General features: G+C 40.5%; 2 protein-coding genes across 3 annotated transcripts; one reads left to right on the top strand and one right to left on the bottom strand.

Annotated features, from left to right (window-relative positions):
- Positions 1-57: 57 nt before the first annotated feature.
- Positions 58-21566, bottom strand: TRAPPC3L (trafficking protein particle complex subunit 3L). The gene is made up of 5 exons (XM_062632469.1): positions 20593-21566; positions 18244-18341; positions 15251-15350; positions 2254-2439; positions 58-1664 (listed from the first exon to the last, which is right to left on the bottom strand). Exons 1-5 carry the CDS (start codon positions 20632-20634, stop codon positions 1545-1547), a joined length of 546 nt encoding a protein of 181 aa, XP_062488453.1. The 5' UTR covers positions 20635-21566; the 3' UTR covers positions 58-1544.
- CALHM5 (calcium homeostasis modulator family member 5) lies at positions 2945-7505 on the top strand. Of its 2 annotated transcripts, XM_062632468.1 has the most exons (3): positions 2956-3154; positions 3287-3707; positions 6362-7505. In XM_062632468.1, the coding sequence occupies exons 2-3, from the start codon at positions 3504-3506 to the stop codon at positions 6749-6751; spliced, it is 594 nt and encodes a 197-aa protein (XP_062488452.1). In that variant the 5' UTR covers positions 2956-3154; positions 3287-3503; the 3' UTR covers positions 6752-7505. The 2 variants fall into 2 exon arrangements, with proteins under 2 accessions (XP_062488451.1, XP_062488452.1); XM_062632467.1 differs by having other exon boundaries at positions 2945-3707.
- Positions 21567-24321: the final 2755 nt, after the last annotated feature.

Here is a 24321-nt window from a genome sequence, read left to right as displayed (position 1 = left end):
CATAACCACCAGTCAGGGAAATCAGGCAGGTCCTTAAGACTTTCCACCCCTGATTAAAAGGAAAAAAAGTTAGCGAAATTTTCTTTTTCCTGGTTGTAATATGTTGCCACAGGTTGTAACTCCTCTTTTGCACCAGGAAATAGCATGTTGGGCTGAGCCCAAGGCTGGGTAATGAATAGCTTGGGTTTTGTTCTGTACAAAATTGTTCTCTTAAAGTTCCATTACACTAAATCACCACTGTACAACACTATTAAGATGAAGGAAGAAACATTATCATGAAGATCATACAGATCTAGTGGAAATGAACCCCACTGTCCCCAAGATAAGAAGTGTTCCTCACTTAGCAGGATTAACAGATAGACTGAGGGAAAAAAAAGGAGATGAGGGTACAAATCACACCAATAAAATCAGAGTTCCCTCTGGGCTTCACTGAACTGTGCTGAGGGTTTGTATTTCAGTTTAAAACAAGTGCTTCAGTGAGAAGCTGAGCTGGCCTTGAGGGTAGGGTACTGTGCTAGGACTTGGGGTTTTGTCCAACCCTCACTCATATTATTTTGCATTACACAGGACAACATTAAACCTTCCCTATAACTCAGGTCTCTGCAAGGCTCCCATTTCTCTGCTTCCCAGTCATGCTGTGGTAAGAAGTCCACTTCGAAGGGGAAGATGTAAGAACAGACACAACAATCAGCAAACCACTTGTGTGGCAATCTCTGAATTTTTATTTGAGTTTCCTTAGGTGAGTACAGATCCACAGTGACAACACATTAAATATGCCATGCTTCGTTCAGTTTGGTCATAAGACCAGTGCTCTTGAAGAGCAGGCTGACATGAAAAAGACCATAGCTCGAAGCAACACAAGCACTGCTGCAGTTGTCTGAGTGCTGCAGCCTGATGGACATGCACGCACGGGGCTGAACAGCCATGCTGGCAAAAGTGCACTTGGGGTCTGAAAGAGCTGTAATGGACCAAACAGGCTCCTGCATCAGTGAAGCCACATCCCTCTCTGGTTTCAAAGCAGGACATCCGGTCTGGAGGACAATGAATATCAAACCATTACTCATCAAAACAGGCATCTGGCAGCGAGACACTAAATCCAGGAATCACAGAAGATTAATTCATTATTCCTAACCACAAATAGCCAGGGAAATAAAGCACCACCTAGCAACCATGCTTTGAAACATTACCAAAAAACAGAAAGGGAAAAGGTGGTCATGGTTAGCTGAAAACAGTTGGTGTCCAAATGAATATTTTGCATCCAGCGTGCACTAAATACCGAGATAAAACTTCCACTCAGCCCAAGAGCATGGTTACATGAGAAGGAGGGGCAGGCCATCTTGATCTTTTATACTGGTGTCTGTGCCATGATAATTAACATTGCCCTGCCCCTGCTCTGCCCCTCCTGTTTGCTGCCCAGCTCTCTTCACCTTTCAAATGTATGACTGGAGCACCTGGCTCAGTGAAGCCATTTTTACCCTGCATGTCTTCTTCAGAAACAAAAGGTGCAAAATATCGCTCAGCATGGGCTTCTCCCAGTATTTCTTTCACTTATTTCTTTTGTGCTTTCTGTCTTCATCCTTCCTTAAAAATGTAATTCCTATTTCTGTCACAGCATCACCCTTCAGCCTGTCCTGGAGGAAGGTAACTTCTGCTGCTAAGTGAACCTGGAAAGAATCAAGTCTGATCAGTTAAGCAAAGAAATGCCCCGTTTCCCCCACTCCTCCAGAATAACAAGCTTTTTCTTTCTCTCTTATCACAAGGGGACCCCCTTTTCAGGATTCATGAGAAGCAGATTTCTAGATTGTTTTAAAATAACTTTCCCAACAAAGTTAGTAAAAAACAAGTTTATGTACACTGAAATTTGTATAATACATTACCTTTCATTCCAGTGCTTTTACTTTCTTCTAAGAACCTGTATTGTATGATGAACTTGACGATTTTGTGATCACAAAATTTCCTGGTCACGTACTAATAATACTTTTGTTAATTAGTCTTATATCAGGCACTATAATTCCTGGAATGATGTACATATATCATGTTTGTACAGATTTTGCTTTCCTGAAACAGAAGGTGTCTGACAAATTAGATATTGACAGAAACACAAAGCAGCCCAGGAATTAGATGTAGATATTTAATCTGAGAGAGAGGTTAAACACTAACAAATTTCCTTCATTTACCTGAGCAAGTGGCTTTGCTTTCCCGTGCCTCTGCATATTAACAAAGAATGGAGAAAACAGATGGGCGCTTCCTTACCATTTCCAAGGCACCTCGAATCACCCCACAGAGGAGGTTACAGTAGCAAAGTGACGCTCGTTCTGCTGGCAACTCCTCCACAAAATCCACTAGTGGGTTTTTGTCCAGGATTAAGGAGAATTCATTTCCTGCTGTGTTACTGCAGCTCACACTAGGAGTGACCCCAAGGTACATCTTGAAAGCAACCTGCAAAAGGATGAAACTCTGCTGTTTGAATCTGTTGTGCGCAAGCCCCAGGTGAAATTTTAGATGCAGCAACATGTAGACCAGTTCTACCCTAGGAAAATAGGGGAAGGGCCAGACAGGCTGGAAATCAGAGTTGTCCCTTCTATGAACAGCTTGAGCCAGAGATGCAAATCTGGAGCTGTGTGAAGTACAGCAGAAGGCTGCCTATTCCATCTCTGATGTTCCTACGTTTACAACCCCACACAAAGTGGTTTTACTTTTATCACTTGTCTTTCAGCCATGTCGCACTCTGCTGGGACCATTAGCACCTATATTAGGTCATTCACTGCATTGCCAGCAACTTTGATAATCACAGCTCAAAGAACTCCTGCAACTGGTATGTGTTTTTACTGTGATCTCCATCCGCAGTCATGAAGAAAAACAACAACCCACCAAGAATAAGACTGCCAAGACTGCAAACTTACTTGATTATACAGAGCATTACTTGCTTTCCTTCTACTACTGACAAATGTTATCATAAATGTGCAACATCTGCTCTGGTAGCGGAGGGGTCTCCTGTGAGTGCATTTCTCCAGACAGTGACATCACCGCATTATCTAGACAGCGTGTATGTGGGCAGGCTAGCAGCAGGCTGCTCCTCTGGAGAGCTCTCCCCTGCTACATACTACAGACTGCTTCAACCAAAGATAAAAGCGTCTTGAGTTTTACCTCTCCAGTGAGTATCAAACATGGATGCTTTCCAAACAATCCTGAAGTTCTTTATGAACCAGAAAACCGCTATAGGTTACAGTTTTATGGCACTGCTGACAATGGGAGGTGAACGTGTGTTTTCTCTTGTTGCTTTCAGATGTCCCTGCAGCAATGAAAACTTCAGGTATGGTTTGGTATTTCTTTTCTCTCCAGCTTTTGTTTTGCTAGTTATTGGATATTTCTTGAACAGCAAGACCTGGAAACTTTTTACAGGCTGCTGGGCAAATCCCAGAAAAATATTCCCCAGAGGGAATATCTGCCATTTCTTTTACATCTTTGGACAAATCACTTTAAATGCACTGGTAGCCCCTGTGATGTGGCTTTCTGTGGCTTTGCTCAATGGGACTTTTTATGAATGTGCCATGAGTGGCTTGAAGAATCCTGCCTACTTACATGCAGTTTGCCAGAGCAAATCCACAGAGTGCTTTGAAGAGCTACACAAGATTGCCTGTGACAAAAGCTCCATGCCCTTTTCAGAGAGTGATGAACTGAAACGAACTCTTCAAGCACAGTCCCAGGTAAGAAAAATAAATAGAGTGTTATGCAGCTTATACAGTCACTGTGATTTATCTGTGGAAGATCCTGATGTCAGATGCTAACATTTATGGTTTCACATAAACAAAGTTTTGGCATGATGCAGCCTTGCAAAATACAATCAATATATCTTTTAGTTCAGTTTGAGCTCTGCTACACTTCCTAGGGGTCTCCACTGATGGCAGGATCAATAAGACCAGATACCTTAAGGTTTTCTTCCTGAACAAAAATTGCTCTAAAGAGAAAAAACTGCTGGATTGTTTAGGAGGCTGAATTAACAGATGTCAGACCATTAAAGGGGTTTGTCCTACTAAAAAATCCATACCACATTCTCCTATTTTATATCATCCTGATTACAACAATGAAATCTTAGGTCACTACCAGTAGAAAAATACTAGAAAATAAGACATGCGACAGATTTATGGCTGCTTACATAATATGTTTCCATTTGTATTGCTCATGTTCATGATTCCAGATGAGAGAATGTTTTTGTCCTGCTTGGAGGAAGGGAGAAGCACTAAAATAAAATATGCAGAATATACAAAGCTGAGATTGTATTACATTTCACTACATTTGTGCCATAGAGTTCTGATCACTGCCTTGTAACGTAAATAAATTCAGAGGCAAAAAATAAAAACTAAGGGAATAAAAAAAAAAAAAAGGCTACAGAAAATGATGGAAAGATTATTGTCAGCAGGAAGGAAAAACTGTAGAGCCAGCAACTTTTTGTCAGACAATTGTATCCACCTGGAACTATTTCCTCCCTGAGAGCTGGTTTTGTTTTTAAGTCCTCATGCAAATAGGACTGGAATGCAGCCAAAGCCTGAGCTGCAGACAAAACAATTTATTTGAGAGGTTTGGAAGGAAATAACGAATAGTTACGACTTTAAGTTGTATGTATAGGAAATAGTTAAAGACCAGTGACTCAGTTTATAGCAAGAGAATATACGAGTTCATTCTCCAAGCTGCAAGAAAATAAAAAGCTGCTAAAAAGAACAGTTTCTCAAATACCCACTGAAATCACCAGTCAGTACAAAGGGCTGGAAAAAGAAAAGAAAGTGAAGCTATTCTTCCATACCAGTCCCTAAGAATAACAGTTTGCCAAGATTCTCTGTTTCTCAGAGAAAACTTGCTATATTCCCTCAGCTAAATATGTATTTTTACTGGCAGCTATTCTTTTAACATCAGTGCAAGAGTTCACATGGGAAAGGTTGCAGCTTTCCATGTGATCACTATTAAAGCATGGGAAATCAGTTCCAGTCCATAAAGGTCTCCAAAACCTAGAAGATTTTTTTTCCACACTGGAGTTACACACTGGAATTTGTTCTACTGTTTGAAAACTAGGGTTTGTTTTTTTGCAGATGTTATTGCAGTGCAGTAGGTGGGTAAAACTATTGGCTAGGCCAGTGTCGCTAGGAATGAAAAAACTGCATTCAAACCTTGCTCTCTTTAGAAAAGAACATCCCACAGTATCAATTTCAGGGATATTTTCCCATCCCCAGACCTTGCTCTAATCCTGGAATTAGCTCTTTCTTTTAAGATGTTCTTAACAGAATTTCGTCAAACTGAAGTTGCTATCAAAAAAACCCAAAGTTCTCTGAAAATACAGCAACTATTTCTAACTCAGCCTAGATGAACTGTGCTGTACAACAGTGCCAACACAAACCTGCCAATGCATATGCTGTTTCTTCTTTCTCATGCCTTCTCTTCCCAGCATTCTCACAGGACTGGACAAGAAGGTAATTTTAAACCAGTTTTGGCATAAAAATTATTTTCTGCTACAAAGGGCTGATTCATCAAAGTCAAAAAAAGTTCACAAGAATAGCATAGATTTCAGTGAATCTCCTTGTACCAGAAATGGGGAACACTTTTTAAATTTAAGCCCATCTTTTTTATTGCTACTTGCTAATTATTTTTGATTGGGGGGGAGGGGGGAGTGTATTTTTTATAAATTCAAAATATTTTAATTTAACATTAAAAAGAAGCCTGAAAACAACACATCTGAAAATACTCACAGTTTAAGAGACTAACTGACCTGGAACAAAAGTTAATTACCCTTTTTGGTATTGTAATTCATCACAATTCAGAATTGTGTCAATCCTAATTCTTGCTGAGTAATTTCATTTAAGACTTTCAGGAGACAGAAAAACATTTACCATTTAGTGATTGTGATATTTTCTTTTCTTTATGAACTTTTTCCTTTGTGTGACAGAATTCAGTGAGCAATTCCGATATGCTACATACCAGGTGGTTATGGTCTTGCAGTAAACTTTCACCGATATCCTCTCTAAATTACTCAGACACTTCTTTGCTGTTTTCTGTATAGTTCTATTCAGCCATAACATTATTTGATTGATCATTTAGACTTGCCTTAGATTTTTCTTCATACGGTCTTATAGTTGAGGTCTGATTGGAGATCATCAGTCCCTGAACCTGCCACTGCCAGTGTTAATGGCACCCCATTAACACTAATGCCAAGTACTGAATGTAAACTGGGATGAGATGCCCGCAGCGGGGTCCCAAGAGGAGCAGCAAGCCCTCTGTACAAAGTGTGGTCACTTTGTCAGACACTCTTGATCTAAGGAGCATTTTCACTTGGTCCTTTTTAACCTGAACCTCATTTTGTTTGTCTTCCCAGATTTTAGGCTGGTGTGTGATAGTTACCACAGCTCTTCTCTCCCTGCTAGCCACGTGCTGTGTCAGCTGCCAGTCAAAAGTCAGCCACCTCCAGCTGATGTTCTGGAAGGTGTACGAGGGGAAGGAGAAGGAGCAACTGGAGCAGATTTTCCAGCTTTATGCCACCAAGCTAAGCGAGAGAAACCTGAAGTGCTTTTTTGAGAACAAGGAACCAGAAGCGATTCCCCTGCCATCTTTTCAGGCATGGGAAGATGCTTCCCAGCTCTACTCTTTCAGCAGTAGCAAACAGCATTACAGCACAATTCACAGGCTAGTTGAAGAAGGCCAGAAAGAAATCAATGAAGAAGGAGAGACAGTTCTGGACTTTGTAGACAGAAGGGAAATACCATAGAACAAATATGTTTTCAGGTTTTTTGTATCTTGCTAATATAGCATACTTCTAGGTGGTTTCATCTCTGCATTTTTTTGCAATGGCCTGTTTCTTCTTCATCATGTTCTCCTCCAGTTACAAACTTGCTCAAAAGGATGCAATGAAATTATTTCCCAATGCCAATGAAAACTCCTTCATGCAGTCCTCCATAGCACTGAGGGTTCATACTCTACTGATGTTGCTGGCTACACATCAACAGCTGACAGCAAAAAGAGATGGGCAATGACTTCTGCAAGAAGGTTTTAACAATTTCCTATGTGAAAGGCACTATAGTAAGCTTGTCCTATGTAAATCAAGAAAACTACTATGAAGTAACACCATTTAAAAGATGTGAATATAATAATGGAAAATGTGTGTGGCTTTCTGACAGCCCACAGAAACTAAAGATCTTGCTTCTGAGTCATTTGCAGGCCATTTGCAGGTACAGCATTTTCTTGAGGCACCAGCAGTCACTAAGGGCATCTCAGTGTCTTTGGACTCCTGCTGCACCCAGTTGACCACGGATGGTCACAGTGATCACCCCTACTCCTCTAGTCCCTGATACATCTCCCTGGGACATGGGGCAGTGACCTCCACTGACAGGGAGGTGCCAGGTAATTTTTTAGACAAATCTTACAGCAGAAGTGTATATATGATACCAAGGACTTGAAATTACCAAATGATTTGGCATTTTTGTGTGTTTCTTAAAAAAATAACATCCCATTTTGAAACATGATCAGTTGTTATTAGTGCTTTGTTACAATAATGAAAATACATCACTGATACTTTGCACCATAGAGTACCTGGTATTATCTTCTCCCAGTGAAAATTTCTCTTTGCATGGGCATAAAGCTTTTGGTGGGTTTGTCTGGGTTTCCGGCACTGGGTGCCTGAAGAACTCTGTAATACTGTTTGTACTGGACCTGCAGACAGTGTATGACAGAGGGTCTGGAAGGAAATTCCACATTTTAAGACAAGAAAATATTTTTGCAGCAGGCTGATTTTCATTTCACTGAGTATCTCAGGAAACCTAATGTCTGCAGTAAGAGGGACCAGCAGCAATGCAGGCTGTGATGAATGCACAATCAGTGCTTCTGACAAATGTGTTTCACCCCAAAGTCCTATGCTTTACCTCACCCATTTGGAATTCACCACGTGGCTCTCACACAGGGTATCCAGGGTGTCCGCACAGGCTTTTATGCAGTATTTAACTATCAGTCTCCTTGAGTTTGCAAAGAACCATATTTTTGCTCTGCTCAAATCAGTCCTTATCAATAAACTGGGGTACTCTGCCTAGCTGTTCTCATACTCACTGGTCTTCTTCAGCAGAGATATGTAAAAACAAATCCAAGAGCTAATTCCACTGTGTGTTTAAAATCCTCTCTGTGTGTTTTGAAGAACTTGTAGTCTTTAAGCAAATGTTTTAAAGCTTTTTACCCCAGCTGACCTACTTTGCAGCAGACTTGGAACATGTTATGTGCCTAAACGTACCTGTGCTGAAAGCACAGGCACAACATTGCCAACATGAAAGTCACAACAGCAAGCACATCTGACACCATCTCTGGCTCACACACTTTTTTTCTCCCCGGGCTCCTCTCCTGGTATAACAAGTATTTCCAAGGTACACATTCCTTCCCATTTGTCTTCTCTTTCTCTATGAGAGATGCCCCAACATCTACTGCCCAGCTTCGTATCACCTCCTCCCTACATGCAAGGGGAGAGGAAACACCACCAAACAGGATGTCCCCACTGCCCAGGCCAAAATTCCCTTGCCAAAGCTGTCTTTCCACCTCCTTCCTCACTGGTACCACAAAAAACCAAAGCAAGAAGAGGTGCAAAGGAGAGGGCACTAATTAGGTTAAAGAGCTAATAAAGGAATATGGGAAACAAGTGGGCTGATGTAAGGTATACTGTGGTATAGCTGGGACAGAGATACAAAAGCATAGATGGCAAAGGGAAAGGTGGGAGGACAGAAGGATCCTACTTGGGCATCCTCTTTTTCTTCAGGAGAAAGCTCAAAGCTCTGCACCCAAGTAGCCAGGACCACCTGAAACAGGAGTGTTTCCTAGTCTGGCCTTCTTTACTGTGGAGGGGCAAAATCAAGGTTCATTCTCCTCTCCTCACCTCTACCCTGCTTCATGTTCACAGGTAACACATGTTGAAAATGCCTCCATGTCCAAGAGCAGCTGCTAATGCAGTACTGCAATGTGTGCCTGGTAGAAGCCTAAGTCTCTCATGAAGCTTGTTCCCAGGGCTGTGTTATTCTGAGTTGTATTATCAAAATGCCTGTGACTTAAAGCAATTGACGTGTGGATACTTCTATAAAAAGAGCCAAAAAAAAAAAAAAAAAGCCAATTTGATGCTGTGTTTTCAACTGGAATCTCGTTTTGGCAAATTCAACCTTGTCCTTCAAGCAGCTATCACAAAAGCTGTTTTGTATCAACACTGTCCCTGAATTAGAGCTCAGCAGCTACCATGGCACCTTGGAAAGAGGTAAAGCTTATTGTCAACACTATCCAAAACAAACTGGGAGGAAAAAAAACCAAACAGCAGAATCAACATTTTCTCTTGGAAAATTTAGGTTTGCATTAACTCTGATGTCCACCAAAATATGAGTGCACAAATACAGACTATTAAAAATTTAAACTATCATATTACATAATAACAACATTAATGAAGGACCAGAATTAATCTGTTTAGAAAGGGAAAGGCAGACGAATAACATTTTTGCTAGCATACTTTTCATTCTTAGTACTTTTCCACAGTCAGAGTTTGGGAAGAGCAAAATGCTTTAAAGGTCTTTCCATCTGTTGCTGATTCCCTGTACTCACAAACTTTTCTTTACTCTTTACAGTGCAGAATTTTATTTTTCAGTTTACTGTCTATAACTTAGCACAGCAACCTGTTGTATGCATTTCCCTCTCGCTGCTGAGATCTGAAAAGCAACATTTACCAGCTTTGTAAATTCTACCAGACTCTGCCACACTTTCAAACTAGCCATATGTCAATATATAGAGACCTTGTGTGCCAGGGTCTCCCATGAGAAGGTGAATCACATCTCTTGGCCCAATAACTCTGGCCTTGGGGGTGACATGGTTAGATTACCCCAGCCCTGTTGGTCCCCAAGGGCCTCTCAACAAGCAGCTGCAGAGCCATATGCTTGCTGTGTTTTACGGGGTACTGAGCTTCCAAAGAGCTTCCATCTCCTCAGCCACTGCTTTTCATCAAGGGATATATCCTTAGGCACAGCACTGGATGAACACAGTTATGGAACTGTGAGCCAGCACTAGTTCACTGTGGACCAGAGGGTATGGCCCAGCTGCTCCCACCTGTAGCACGCAGACACCTCCTAGGACATGATGATGTTACTGTCTAGGATTAGATCTAAAACCGGAATCTGGGGTGTTTTTATATCTCTTTCAATCAGATAAATGATGTTAAGGTCTTACAAGAAAATTTTTGTAGGATTATAGAGAAAAATTATCATCTTATTTCAAAAGTAATCCTCAGCTATACTCAGATGCAAATTCTGAATCCAGTCCTGGACATCATTTATTCATCTGAGCTTTGTTCTTGTCCTGGTTTCAGCTGGGATGGAGTTAATTTTCTTTCTAGCAGTGCTGTGTTCTGGCTTCAGTCTGAGAACAGTGCTGATAACACACCGATGTTTTAGTTGTTGCTAAGCAGCACTTACCCTGATCAAGGACTTTTCAGTCTCATGCTCTGCCAGAGAGGAGGGGCACAAGAAGCTGTGAGGGAGCAGAGACAGGACTTCTGACCTGAAATAGTCAAAGGGATATTCCATACGACAGAACGTCATGCCCAGTGTATAAACTGTGGGGACTTAGCTGGAAAGGACCAATCATTGCTCAGGGACAAGCTGGGCTTCAATCAGTGGCTGGTGAGCAGCTGTATTGTGAATCACTTGTGGCTTTTTTTCAGGGGGCAGGGTTTATTCCTTCCTCTCTCTCTCTTCCCCCCCCCCCCCCCCCTTATTATCATCATATCATCATCATCATCACTAACATTATTAGCATTATTATGTTATTTTTGTTTCAATTATTAAACTATTCTTATCTCAGTGATGGGGGTTTACCTTTTCTCTTATTCTCCTCCCCATCCTACTGGGGAGGGGGTGGAAAGAGTGAGTAAGCAGCTTCGTGGTACCCACTTGGCAGCTGGGGTTAAACCGCAATAGTTCATAATACCATTCCTCAGTTGCTTTCCATTTTCTTACCCCAATTTGCCAGTAAGCAGAAAGCCTACTTTTACATGGCATGGTATATCTTTTTTATTCAATCCCAGTTGTAACTACACAAAGTCACAGCACCAACACAAGAATTTAGTGAGTGCCATGGAAAATCAGTGCAGAGGAACTCACTTTGGCTCATTATCAAAACTTGTTGGCCCTTCTTCATTCCAGCAAAAGGCAGCAGTAAATCCCAGGCCTTGCAGTCTGAACGACTGGTTGAAGTTTTAAGCCCTCAGCCACTACCTTAGGTGTACCTTTCTTCTTGTTTTTATTTCTTAATATGGCAAGCTGGCTTTGTACTCCTTATTCTTTTTTCCTTTTTTTCATCTTTCTATTTCCACAGGGAACACTGACAGCCTGATCATACAGACTTCTCTTTTTCTTTCCATAGGACCGCAGGATAACTGCTATGTTTACAGGACATTTGGCTCTAATTAATTTAACTGATTAACTGCTTTAATTACTTTGACTTTGAACTGGTTTTACTCTACACACTCACCCTCAAACAGATTTCTACCTCAGAAGAGTTAGTGCAGTTAAGTATTTAAGCACTTTCTTCTGGCTGAGAGTGCTACTGTTGAAGAGTTGAAGAGATCAGGTATATTGCCCTGCAATTCTGAATCAGTAACATTAACAGCATATTTGCAGTTACTTCCTGGTTATTTTACATACGATTTGTTGGTATATGCCTCAGATAAATGTGCTTGAAGACTATAGAAAAATGTTTTGTCAAAGAAAAGTGAAAATGCTTCCCATACCACATTTTGTCTTAGAAAGGATATACCATTACAGAACTCCTCTTTTAGTTTGCTAAAAATAGTCTTTTCAAGAGACTGTGTGTGCTTTAAAGTTTGTTCCAATCTTTCCAAGTAATTTTATTTCTCTCAGTTAGTGTCTTTTGAAGTACAACCTGCAGAGAAACAGACTATTTTTCCTTACTTTGATGGTTAATTTCTTGCTGTATTTTGGTTTTGAATAACCTGTATTTAAGAATGATGGTTCAACTGTACTAATGCATTTGTAAATAAGGGAACCATGAGGCATAAAACCCCGAAAAACAGATATCTGGAATATATGTGAAAATCCAGAGAAAATAAAGTAAAAATATCACCTAAAGAACATAAAAGTGAAAAAAAAAAAGTGATTTCGCAGCCTGGCATCATTTTTTAATGAGACAGTATATTTTAATACAGTGATTGAAATGCTGCTTGTCTTGTGGTTTTTATTCAGATGCCCTCACTATCTCAAATGGATCCTATACCCTGTCTCAGCTTCTCCAGAGGAAGAGCTTTGTTATACATCATTGCGACCTAAGAGTCTAAAATACACTTTACTTCAGGAAGAACTATAGTTTCCACTCTTTTATGAGCTAATGGGATCTGTCTAGTTTTTAGTAATTAAAGTCACCTTTTTCTGATTTAAACTTGCAGATAGTGGTGTGCGTGTGTGCTGTGCACATGTGCACTTTGTAGCCCTACCAGCAACAAATGCAAAGAGGTCCTTTCTCTAGTCCTGTGACAGCCATCAGTTTCTCTATGACAAGCATTTCTGGAATCATAATGTACCTTCTGTCCCTCCATTTCATTCAGATGTAATGTAGGTATTTCTGACATGATTAACATGAGCAGGACCACACACCACCTGATAACAACCACATATACTTTGATCTGAGATATTCCTCTATAACCAGCATACACTGAGGACTTACTTCACTGTATAGAAAGCCTGCTGCTTCCCAGTTCTGCAGTCAGTGGTTAAATGTAATGCTTACATTTAGCTGATGCTGCCGATAATTCTCAAGCAGTGAAAGCCAGGCACATTTTTGTCTCCTAAAATAAGCCAATGGAAATTAATCTCAGATCAATTAACTGATGTGCTTCACTCCTTTTGTGTCCCTGCCCATGGCAGAAGGGTTGGAGCTAGATGATCTTTGAGGTCCTTTCCAACCCTACTTATTCTATGATTCTGTGAAACACTTTTATAAAGTGTAGTTAATTTTTGCCATTGGGAAAGGCCAGGTATATCTTCACTGGCAACACTTCATTACTAAAAATCACAAAGGATAAAGGAGATCATTGACAAGGACCTAAGCAGGCATTAGTCTAAGCCAACTCAATATCTATGAACTACCACATCTTTACAGTGACTCAGCAGTCTAAAGGGACTGGACATACTATGTATTTCAATTTGAGCTTCCCCAAGAAATCTGACTTGCCCATGGGGCAAAACCACATCTTTAGAAAGCCCTGTATTGCCACTAAATTTCCTCCTAGATATTTCCTGTCTGACAGCAGTGTGAACAATTACTCAGTAAGAGAGTAATTTCCATCAACAAAGGTGAAAGTACCCACTCTGATTTTATCTTTTTTATTTTATTTTTGTGGGTACTCAGGAAAATGTTCCTCTCACTTTCCTTTCTTACAGTTCCTCTCTGCTACCACTGAGTCTTCCTTTTGCAAAAACTCCTGCTGCTTACTCTTACTATTATCATTTTAAGGTTAAAAAACAACTAAGTAATTATGGAGATGCTGAGGAGATTCAGATGGCAGGAGTACGAGTAGGAAAATTTAAGATCTGTATGAGATGGTAAATGCTTTTGCTCCTAGAAATTAAAAAGAAGTGAGGGAACAAAGGATTCAAAGTGTTAAAACTCCATCATTTTTTGTTGTTTGCTGCATTCTCTGGCAAGGGTAGAAGAAATCAGCTTAAGCTACAGCAAACCAGAAGAAACTTTTCAATTCCTCTAATGGCAAAACATCTCATGGGGTACTAATAATAGAAGAATTTTAATTTCAGTTTATGTGATAAACACATAAATGTATTGGCTTTCGCAAATGTGGATATATGTGGATATAACTGTATGAGCTTGCAAAGCTCGCTAAATACATAAGATTGGACAACAAGCTGAAAATGGCCAGAACTCTTGAGCAAAATGGAGTCACACAGCAAAAGAATTTGTAAAGGTAAAAGAAAAGGGGGGGGGGGGAGCTTGATATGAGGAAAGCTAGTGCCTGGAAAATACAGGGTTAAAGTACTTTTAGCTTAACTTCGGTTGAAGATAAAGAACAATGTGTTGTAAGTCTGTGGTAACAGAATTTAGTGGCCCCACTAAACAGGAGTGATTACTTCACAACATCCTTCTACTTATCAGTTCGTTTAGAGACAGTGCCTCCCAAACATCTGCTAGTTTTGGATACTCCTTGTCTGCCCATCCTCTTTTGCTTGCAATAAATTTTGCACGAAGGTCACACTGTTCTGAATCTTTGCCAGCTATACGAAGAATTACAGATACGGCTGGTTTCAGCTAGTTTTGTGATTACTGGGGCATCCAACTGTGCCAAAGGTGAAAAGTACACCGTGAGGAAGACTGCTTACTTCATCTTGAAGACCCCTGCCTGCATGAGGAAGACTGCTTACTTCATCCTCAAGACCCCTGCCCACAGTCACCGCAAAGCAGTGCGCAGACACCAAGAGGAGACTTATGATAATAAGTTCCTGGAGCTAGTTATAATATTCCCCACCTATATGTGGGAATTATGAATATGTATACGGCTAACGCAATAGTGAAAGTATATAAACCTGTAACAAATGCTAACCAGTGCACCTCTGGCTATGGTCACACACCCAGCGCTGTTGCTTTTGCTTTATTCACTCTGTCCCTCAATAAAACCTTGTTATCTTGTTTAGAGGAGTGAGCTCGTATTTCACAGCTTAGCCACTGACTTAAGGTCAGTTTAGGTCAGGGCTTGGCAGCTTGTCACAGGTGGTATCCCATTTTATGTTCTCTGCCCTCAACTCAGATACAAAAGGCAATAATCATGTGAACCAATTCTGTGGTTCTAACAACTCTTTGTGGTAAACTTACCACTGTGGGTTTATCAAGACAATAAAAAAATTCTTATCTCACTAAAAATTACCTTTTTTTTGCATTTTGTTGATTTCCCCCCAGCCTGATGTAGCACTATGCTACATAGGTAGAAACTGATGCCTCCTCTCAAAGCCAGCCTCTGTAAGCTACTAGTTGATGCAAAGTCGTAGATAAGGAAAAGGCTGTATTTCACCCACTGGAAGCATGGGTGTGACTGTGCAGAGGAGTGGTTTTTTTGATTAAACAATCATGATATAACAGAAAATGTAAGCAAGTGTTCTGGAACAAACTGACAGAGGAGGAGGGAAAGGCTAAGACCATCGAAGCTGATGAATCCCTAGAGAATGTAAATGTTACTTACCTGTGCAATCATGTCTGCAGTTTCAGAGTAACTGCGGCACTTTTTCACAGCTGAACGAGCTAAAAAATCATCAATCAGCCTTACACCAATGCCATATCCCCTAAGAAGAAAACAAAGGAAGTTAACATTCAAAATGGGCAGCTTCTTTCCACCTACTATATCCCTAATCTGTTTCTTGTGCTTTCTCAGCAAAACAGCTGAGAAATGCATGGCTTTGAAAGCAACAGATTTTGCTGGCCTAGATTCTTCTTTCTGCCATATTTTGCAGCATAGTGGGATTGCTGTTCCTGCAGTCATTTAAGGAATCATACCCCTTTAAGCATGATACTCCTGGTGATGATGATATGAAAATTGCTTATATACACATCTTCTATATATACATTTATATTTACATATGTGAATAAATATTATATGTTAGGCATATGAATGTAATATAGAAATAGTAAACAAATAATATGCCTGATTAATACTGCTTTGTCACTAAAAAGAGGATAGAATAACACAGCACAAGATTTTCTCCATTCCCATGTGATCCCCAGAGTTCATCTCACACTGTCAAGGAGAAGAAAACAATTGCCCCCTCATGACACAGCATTCACCTCCAGGCTGAGGAGTTCAGCCCCTAAAGGGCAGGGGGGCCTAAGACTGTTGGTTGATACTCAAGGATCACCTTACTACAAGCTCAGGAGTGTTGCATCCCAACTAGAAGGAAGTGCAGCAGGAGGGCCAGGAGACCTCCTTGGATGGATAAGGAGCTCCTGAGGAAACGTAGAGGGAAAAAAAGAGGATAATAAAAGGTGGAAGCAAGAACAGGCAGCCTGGGAAGAATACAGGGATGTTGTCGGGGAAGATAGGGACCAGGTTAGGAAAGCTAAGGCCCAGTTAGAATTAAACTTGGCTAGGGATGTGAAAGATAACAGGAAGAGATTCTATAGGTACGCTGCGAATAAAAGACAGACTAGGGACAACGTGGGCCCTCGCAGGAAGCTATCAGGAGAATTGGCTACCCTGGATTTGGAGAAGGCTGAGGTTCTGACTGACTTCTTTGCCTCAGTCTTCACTGGCAAAGGCTCTGACCACACCACCCAAGATTTGGAAGGCAGATGTGAGGACTGTGAGAATGAAGACCCTAGGCCCACTGTAGGAGAGGATCTGGTTTGAGACCATCTTAAGAACCTGAATGTGCACAAGTCCTTGGGACCTAATGAAATCCATCCGCAGGTCCCAAAGGAGCTAGCAAATGAAGTTGCTAAGCCACTGTCCATCATATTTGAAAGATCACAGCAGTCAGGTGAAGTTCCTGACAATCGGAAAAAGGGAATTATAACCCCCATTTTCAAGAAGGAAAAAATGGATGACCCAGGAAACTACAGACCAGTCAGTCTCACCTCTGTGCTTGGCAAAATCTTGGAGTAGATTCTCCTGGAAGGCATGCTAAGGCACATGAAAAACAACAAGGTGCTTGGTGACAGCCAGCATGGCTTCACTAAGGGGAAATCCTGCCTGACCAATCTGATGGGCTTCTATGATGGGGCTACAGAACTGATGGACAGGGGTAGAGCAGTTGATGTCATCTACCTGTACTTGTCCAAAGCGTTCGACACTGTCCCACACGACATCCTTGTCTCTAATTTGGAGTGACATCAATTTGATGGATGGACCACTCGTTGGATAAAGAACTGGCTGGATGGCCACACACAAAGAGTTGTGGTCAATGGCTCAGTGTCCGGCTGGAGACCAGTAACGAGTGGTGCCCCTTAGGGATCGGTGTTGGGACCGGTCTTGTTCAACATCGTTGTTGGTGACATGGACAGTGGGATTGAGTGCTCCCTCAGCAAGTTTGACGATGACACCAAGCTGTGTGGTTCGGCTGATACACTGGAGGGAAGGAATGCCATCCAGAGGGACCTTGACACGCTTGTGAGGTGGGCTGATGCCAACCTCATGAGGTTTAACCATGCCAAGTGCAAGGTCCTACACCTGGGTCAGAGCAATCCCAGGCACAGCTACAGGTTGGGCAGAGAAGAGATTCAGAGCAGCCTGCAGAGAAGGACTTGGGGGTGTCGGTCAGTGAGAAAATGAACATGTATAGTGAAACATACTCTTTTCACTACGGATTATATATGTACATACATACATACAGAGAAAGAGTTAAGAATGCTGTCTAACAATCTCGGTCAGGATGTCAGGTTCCTTATAAACATAAGATCTTCATTTTCCGAAACAGGGTATCCATGAAAATATCAGTTCCTCATTGACCACTTGTGCTATCTCGCTCATTGTTGTATGGTCGTTTAAAGGTAAGTGGCTTGTCTGCCCCTAACCCACGGAGGAGAGAGCAGAGCCACCCCACAGGGGTCAATTCAGGGCACCCACGTCAGATTCCTAAATCACACCCTTGGGAAGGCACATGACTACAAAAGGAGGCTGCGTATTGACTAAATCACCTAAGTCAAATTCCCACAACCTAGAGTTGTGATACTTCTTCACAAAACCATGGTGTAGCTGGATGAGGGGAAGCCACAGGAAGGCCACATCAACAGTGAACATCGAAATGCAATGCATGTCAACTAGAAAAGACCTGTGAGAAACAAAAAGTTTGTCTAGTTTGACATAACATTGTAATAACATGAGTACAAAGAAATAGAAGAGGAGGGGTAACATGGAAATTGAACTTGCATACATGGACATAAGAGATGAAATTTACAAGTTTATATTATTAATAAGCATAACAAAAGATCAACAAGGAACAAATGTAAGCTACCAAAACAAACCTGACACTTTTTTCCTAAGAATTCAAAAGCTAATTGTTGATCTTAATTCACAAATTAGCATTATTTCTATTGACGGAATATTGAACCTTATCCCTTTGATCTCTGTAATCCTAGACAGAGTGCTGGAACTCATAAGATAACAGACATAAAGCTGAAATGTAACATACAGGTGGACAAATAGCATTATCAAGAAGGCTGACAATTTAAAGCAGCACTTACATTCTGTCTAAAAAGGTGTTGACATCTTCATCCTTTTCATAGTCCTTGCACAGCTGGGCTACCAAAGCCCCATACGTGAGTACAAAAAGTTCTCTACTCTGCCAGAAATGATGGAAATCAAAAATGAAGAAAACTATAATCCAACTTTTCCACACTTGTGAGCTGCTACTGTATTAAAAGCAAGCAAAAATAATATTTACAGTAATAAAGAAACTTTTGTCCATAGATATATAATCACTGAAATCCACAGTCCATGTGTGACAGAACCTGAACTGATCATCACTTGAGTCTCTCTGTACAGGGATTTTGTTTGTCAGAAGTATCGTTTCTTGGGATACTTTCATCAGGTGCATTCTTGCATCCTATAGCCACACATATGTATGCTGGCTTGATAAATGCTGTCAAACACCATCCAAGATTAATGACAACCATTTAGTTGCAGGAAAGACAATAGAGGCAATGAGCTCGACAGCAGGCTTCTACAATAGGAAAAACACTACATACACCGAAATTCCAGTTCCTTCACAGAGGTATGGTTGACATGATTCAGATTAACAGCTGCTTTCCCCAGTAAATAAAAAGTAGATTAAAAAAAAATGGCTCAGAATAATGACAAGATATTATAATTCAGCACAAGTGTAAAGAATAATGACAAGCAGAATAGAACCAGTCCCACTGACATTTCCCTTTCTTTATCAGTCTTTAAATGTAAGTTGGATTGCTGTCAATACTAGCTCTCCAAATGCCTGGACAATCTGACTGTGACACTACTTCTTAGTACAGATGTGGTTTGTATGGCTCCCCAGCATGAGCAGGATGAAAGGGATGGGTGAGGATTACAGCCACCTGCCCAAGGAGCATGGAACACAACTGAAAAGGTCAAAGTCATATCTCTGCACAGATGCTGTCATAAGCACTCATCTGGGTTCTTTAGCTGTGCTCCAATCTGGAGGAAAGTTTTCTTCTCTCCCTGCCCCACGAGATCACCTCCATGGCACTGCAGAATTGACTGTATTGAGCAGGAGTACATGCTGGACCTTAGGCGAGAGACTAGGTTGACTCTCACTAAACTTCTTAGACAGGCATTAATTAAAGGAAGTACTGCAGGCGTGTGTGGCATGTGGGCACACTATAGGTACTTTTTATAGCCTGTAGAAAAAATAATAGTGAATACCAATAAAACATTAGAACGAATCACACAAGGAAAGGAAGCACAGCTTGTTCAAAAGATCTCTTCCTGCTCCCTTTGCATCAAAAGCTTGGAGTTTAATCAATGCTCCCATTTAAAGAAGTCACTGTTTAAAATCTTAAGTAGTATGGAACCATTTCCTAAACTCACCTTGCTGATAACTCCTGTTTACATTAATATTGCAAACTTTGCGAAATTCTCATTAACAAGTTTTTAATGCAGTAAATGGATGTTGTACAGGTTCTGCATTGCTGTAATCTCAGCAAAAAGTCTATGTTGTAATATGACAACAATCTGAGAGTAACTTGAGCATACTTCATCAACATAATTGTATTTTTCAGCCACTCTTGCAATCTGTTGGGAGTATTTTTTATGGCAAAAACTTGCATATTTCAACTTTAATTATATTATATTCTTCTATTTCTTTTTCAGTGGAGACCTCTGTCCCCTTTTCAGAAATTGACACAACATTGTCTTAAAGACTCCTGGAATTCCCCCACTTCCCCAGCTCCTATCAAAAATTCATCATTCACCATACAAAGACTCCTAAGACTCTAGGTTCCTGAAAAAAGATTTGTGTGGAATCCAAACACAGAACAGAGGTATCCTTCTCTTTACATTTCATTTAATGACTATCTAACCACAGAGGCACATAAGCTTACCTGGCATTTCTATCTTTGATGATAAATCTCTCTATGTACTTAACACCTCTGCTCCTGAACAGTTTCCAATCTCAGAAACTTTGTGCCCACCTTTCCTAAGCCTGCTCAGAATCTCAGCACTAGACATAAAGTAAAATATTAGTTTGTTATCACTTTTCTAGAATTGCCTATGTTCTCTCTTCTTTACCAGCAACTTCCTCTGTCTCCAGTTTATTATACATATGTATACAGAGATATATGGGTGTCACAACTATGCCTGTGGGCAGGCTTTTTTTATGCCACTGCTTAAGAGCTGGCAGCTTGCTGGCAGCTTAAAGGGGGTCACACTGTAGCCATAAGTGTCACCAGCACCTCTGCTCTCATACTGGCAGACTCATCCCCATCCTTTCAGTACTTTCAGGCTAATCAGAAATACGACTGTATAAAATGTATCAATACAATAATAGCTTGTTCTTAGTCCACGCACAATTTTAATCACACATTACAAAAATGTCTTACTATTTTGTGGTTCTCCTGCTTTCTTCCTGGTGGACGAGACATGTTGCTTGTGTTAACGCCTGATGTATTTGATTGTCAGTTTATGTATTCTCTTCCTCAAGCGGCACAGTTTTCTCACTATCACTGTATTTCCTCTTTTCCTTTGCTAATTTTTTCTCCTTTCTTCTCCTCTGCCTTTTGCATGAAATATGTTTGCTGCAATCTGTAATGCTGCTGATGCTCCTCCTATTCTCTACGTGTACTGAGCCTTTTGGGAGGAATTTGACCAGCAACAGATCTGCCCCTGTACACGACATAAATAACCGCTACATCCATAATAATGATTTGTAATCAAATATACAGCAAACAGCCTTTGTAAACTGGGCAGCCACAAGAGATTAACAGATCTTAACGTTTTTAGGGACAGCAAATTCAATCTGCTGTTTGTGTCAGGATTTGGTGTTTGGAGAGTTAACAAAAGCTCCCTCTCTGAAGAATCACAGAACCTTAGATTCATTTAGGTTGGAAAAGACCTTTACGATCATCAAGTCCAAACACTTCTAAGTCCAAATCTACCACTAAACCATGTCCCTAAAGATACTGCCACACAATGTTATTAAAAATTTATCATTTTCAACTTAAAGGAGCTATAGTCTTCTGACAGCTCTGACTGCTTTAGTCTGGTAAGTTAATGCCTGTCCAGGCAGAGCAGTGTGGGTTACAGGGCATCGCTACCACCATGCATCTGCAAAGCTGCCAGGACAGATCTAGAGCACCCAGACCCCCAAAAGAATAAACTGTGCACCTGCTACAGCTGCCAGTTTGTGCAAGTGGCACATTCATCAATGATGTTTCTAGGAGATTTTATATCATTCTTAAGTTATTATAACCCCTATTTGTAAACACCCCTGCTATAAGCATCCAGGAAGGTTCGATTAACTTTTTCTGCTTTCCCCTAAGATAAATTTCGTCTGCTCTCTTAGTTTAGATATGCAATAAATTCAGACTATGGTCATTAGTGAATTAAGAATTAATCAGGTAGCTGTCTTTCCTGTCAGAGTTTATCTCCACATACATTACTTCTTAGTCCTCTCAGGAAAGGCAGTTAAAAATACATGGCCTCATCTGAATGCAATGCTGTTACTAATTTCAATTAATAGATTTGGTGTTGAGTGAAATTACAGGTATTTACTACTCCAGATACATAAAAAACAACAGCTGTGATTCATTTGGGATAAGAAGGATCAATTTACTTAAAAACCAAGTAAAGTTATGATAGACTTCAACAACAACAACAAAAGAATAGGACAGAAAAAGGATTTTTAGCTTTTTCTGTGGAAAAGGTAGTCATCCTAAAAGCTTTCATTTTACACAGAACAAGCTGGTGGTGGCAACTTTACAACCAGTAAGCCACTTCAGTTTTCTTTTAGGTGTTCTTCTAGCCCTATAATATCCAACTCAATTTTATACGTGAAAGTGTTGTAGTTACTTCCCATATCTAAATTTAAATAAATTATAAAAGCCAGGCATTACAATTCTCTAGATAGATACTTGCATTTCTAAATTGAGTCTGAGATGGGTTTGGTTTCTCAGATTGTCTTCAACTGGCAACAAGCACCAAAGATGTATCTCTTTGTAAGAGACATCCCGTATTTCATAAGAAAGTGTACTGCATTCCATTTAGAAAAACAGCTCTAAAAGACCATTATTAGCATAATTTAACTGCAACAAAACCATCAGAGCACTTAAGGCTTCCCGTAAATGAGCACCGTTTTATTTATCCCATTCTGAATATAAGGATGAATTACTTCAGCCTGCATTATTAATATTACAATCATGAAGGAACACTGTGGACCATACAGTGTAAAGCACAGTAAAAACACATCAGCACTGTTTGGAAAATACGTATGTGCACACATGTGTATATGTGAATTCACAGATATGACACATTAGGTAGAATGCATTACATTTTTGTGCATGATTGAGAAAACAATCATTTTGCGCATGATTGAGAAAACGAAGCTGAAACAGTGTGTCCAAATAAATTGGAGATTCAATGGCTCCAGTGAAGGAAACAAGTCAATGGCGGACTGCATCCACATTTCCAGGCACAGAACAAAGCCACCTTCTTAATTTTAACTGTCATCTCACCTGCAGCCCTGTGAAAAGAGTAGAGGCTGGCACATACCTGGCACCTGTTTTAAACCTTGACATAGACATCTCAGAAATAACCCAAGGCAATTTGTATAGTGAGGAAGTTAGCATCCCCCTGCACCTCCCTTTTGGTCATGTTTGTCAGGTGAGGATTTTAACCTTCAGCTCCAAAAAGGCTAATCTGGCACACTGCATTGAGCATTAGACTGCAAGAGTTGTCTTCATTCCTGTTAAAACTGAAAAAGAAGACCTACAGCAAAACAATGAAACCCCAAGCCTCAACATCTCTCCCGAAATTCAAAAGCATGAAAAAGTGTTCAGCATCACTCTGTCTCTTATAGTGGACTGGTTATTATGGGAAAGCTGAAACCTGTAGAGCTAAGCACATGGTATGCTTAGCAGCCCAGAATCTAAGGATTCTTCCAAACATTAATATCCCAGAGTGTAATATAAAGGTCAATAATGCATTAGGTGGCAAATGCCTAAAAAAATGCCTTGAGGCAAAACAAGAATACACTTGCCACAAAACATGGGTGTCCAAATTAGCACAATACAGGATCAGGCTTTTGTTTGCTCCCCATCTACAGCTCAGCAGATCTTGTGTTAAATATTTCACTCACAGAACATTAAATTTTTTCAAATTGCAAGAAGGTAGGTGATGGGGATTTGAATCTACATGAAAAAACATCATTTGAACATAGGTTTCTCACATCACAAATAAGTGCTTTTACTCAAAGCCCTGTAAGGCTGCTGCTTTAGCCATTTCAGAATAAACCACTGCTATTGCTGCCACCTTGCCTGCAGTGCCCTGCCTGGGAAGCATTTCAGCTTGACCTGCTGAAACTTCCTCGGTTAGGTTAGGCATCTCAGGAACTCTTTACAAGAGAGTGGTTTTGGATTTGGGCATCTACTCTCTGGTGAAATTCACTACAGGCACTTCAAATCTCATTGAAATTCATCTTATAGCACAGCTGAATTCTGAAGCAAAGATGTAAGTTAAAAAAAAAAAAATCAGTAACAGGTTTTTATTCTTCCTTTATCATAAAGCTTATTGATTATTTTATCATCAGCGCTTGTCCTGCTTAAGGAGACAGGAACTTCTCCCTTAACCAGGCCAAGGAGACCATAAAAATGACTGGAAAGCTGAAGCTAACCTGTGACCTGGCAGAATGCAGGACACGGGCAGTGCTCCCCTATGTTCCCACAGGAAACCTGTACCATGCTAAGACACAGAGTCAAGCTTGACTTCCATGCAAAATATAACTCAAAATGCAGCTAGAGGAGGCATACAGTGTCAGCCTTCTGAGTGCTAACTCCATGATGAAAAGACTTGTGCAGAACCAGAGAGACCAAAGTTCAGTGTCCTCCTCCAAACTTTATGGGAACCAACCTTCAGACGGAAAACAGAAGAACACTTCCCTGTTTCTCTGTAACTTCTCCTGGTTATTAGATAACAAAGTCCTTACCTTCTTCTGAGCCAATAAATATCAAAATAAAAAAAAAAAAACAAACAAAAAAAAAGGGGTAACTAAGTGCAACTAGTAGAACTATGTCAGAAAGGCTGGAGAATACAGAGCTTCATGACTCCACATTACT

This window comes from Pezoporus occidentalis, unplaced genomic scaffold (assembly GCF_034315485.1).
Source record: "Pezoporus occidentalis ecotype Australia unplaced genomic scaffold, CSIRO_AGI_Poc_V1 ctg39, whole genome shotgun sequence".
In the NCBI taxonomy this organism is placed as follows: Eukaryota; Metazoa; Chordata; class Aves; order Psittaciformes; family Psittacidae; genus Pezoporus; species Pezoporus occidentalis.
This window is presented reverse-complemented; position numbering and strand designations above follow the sequence as displayed.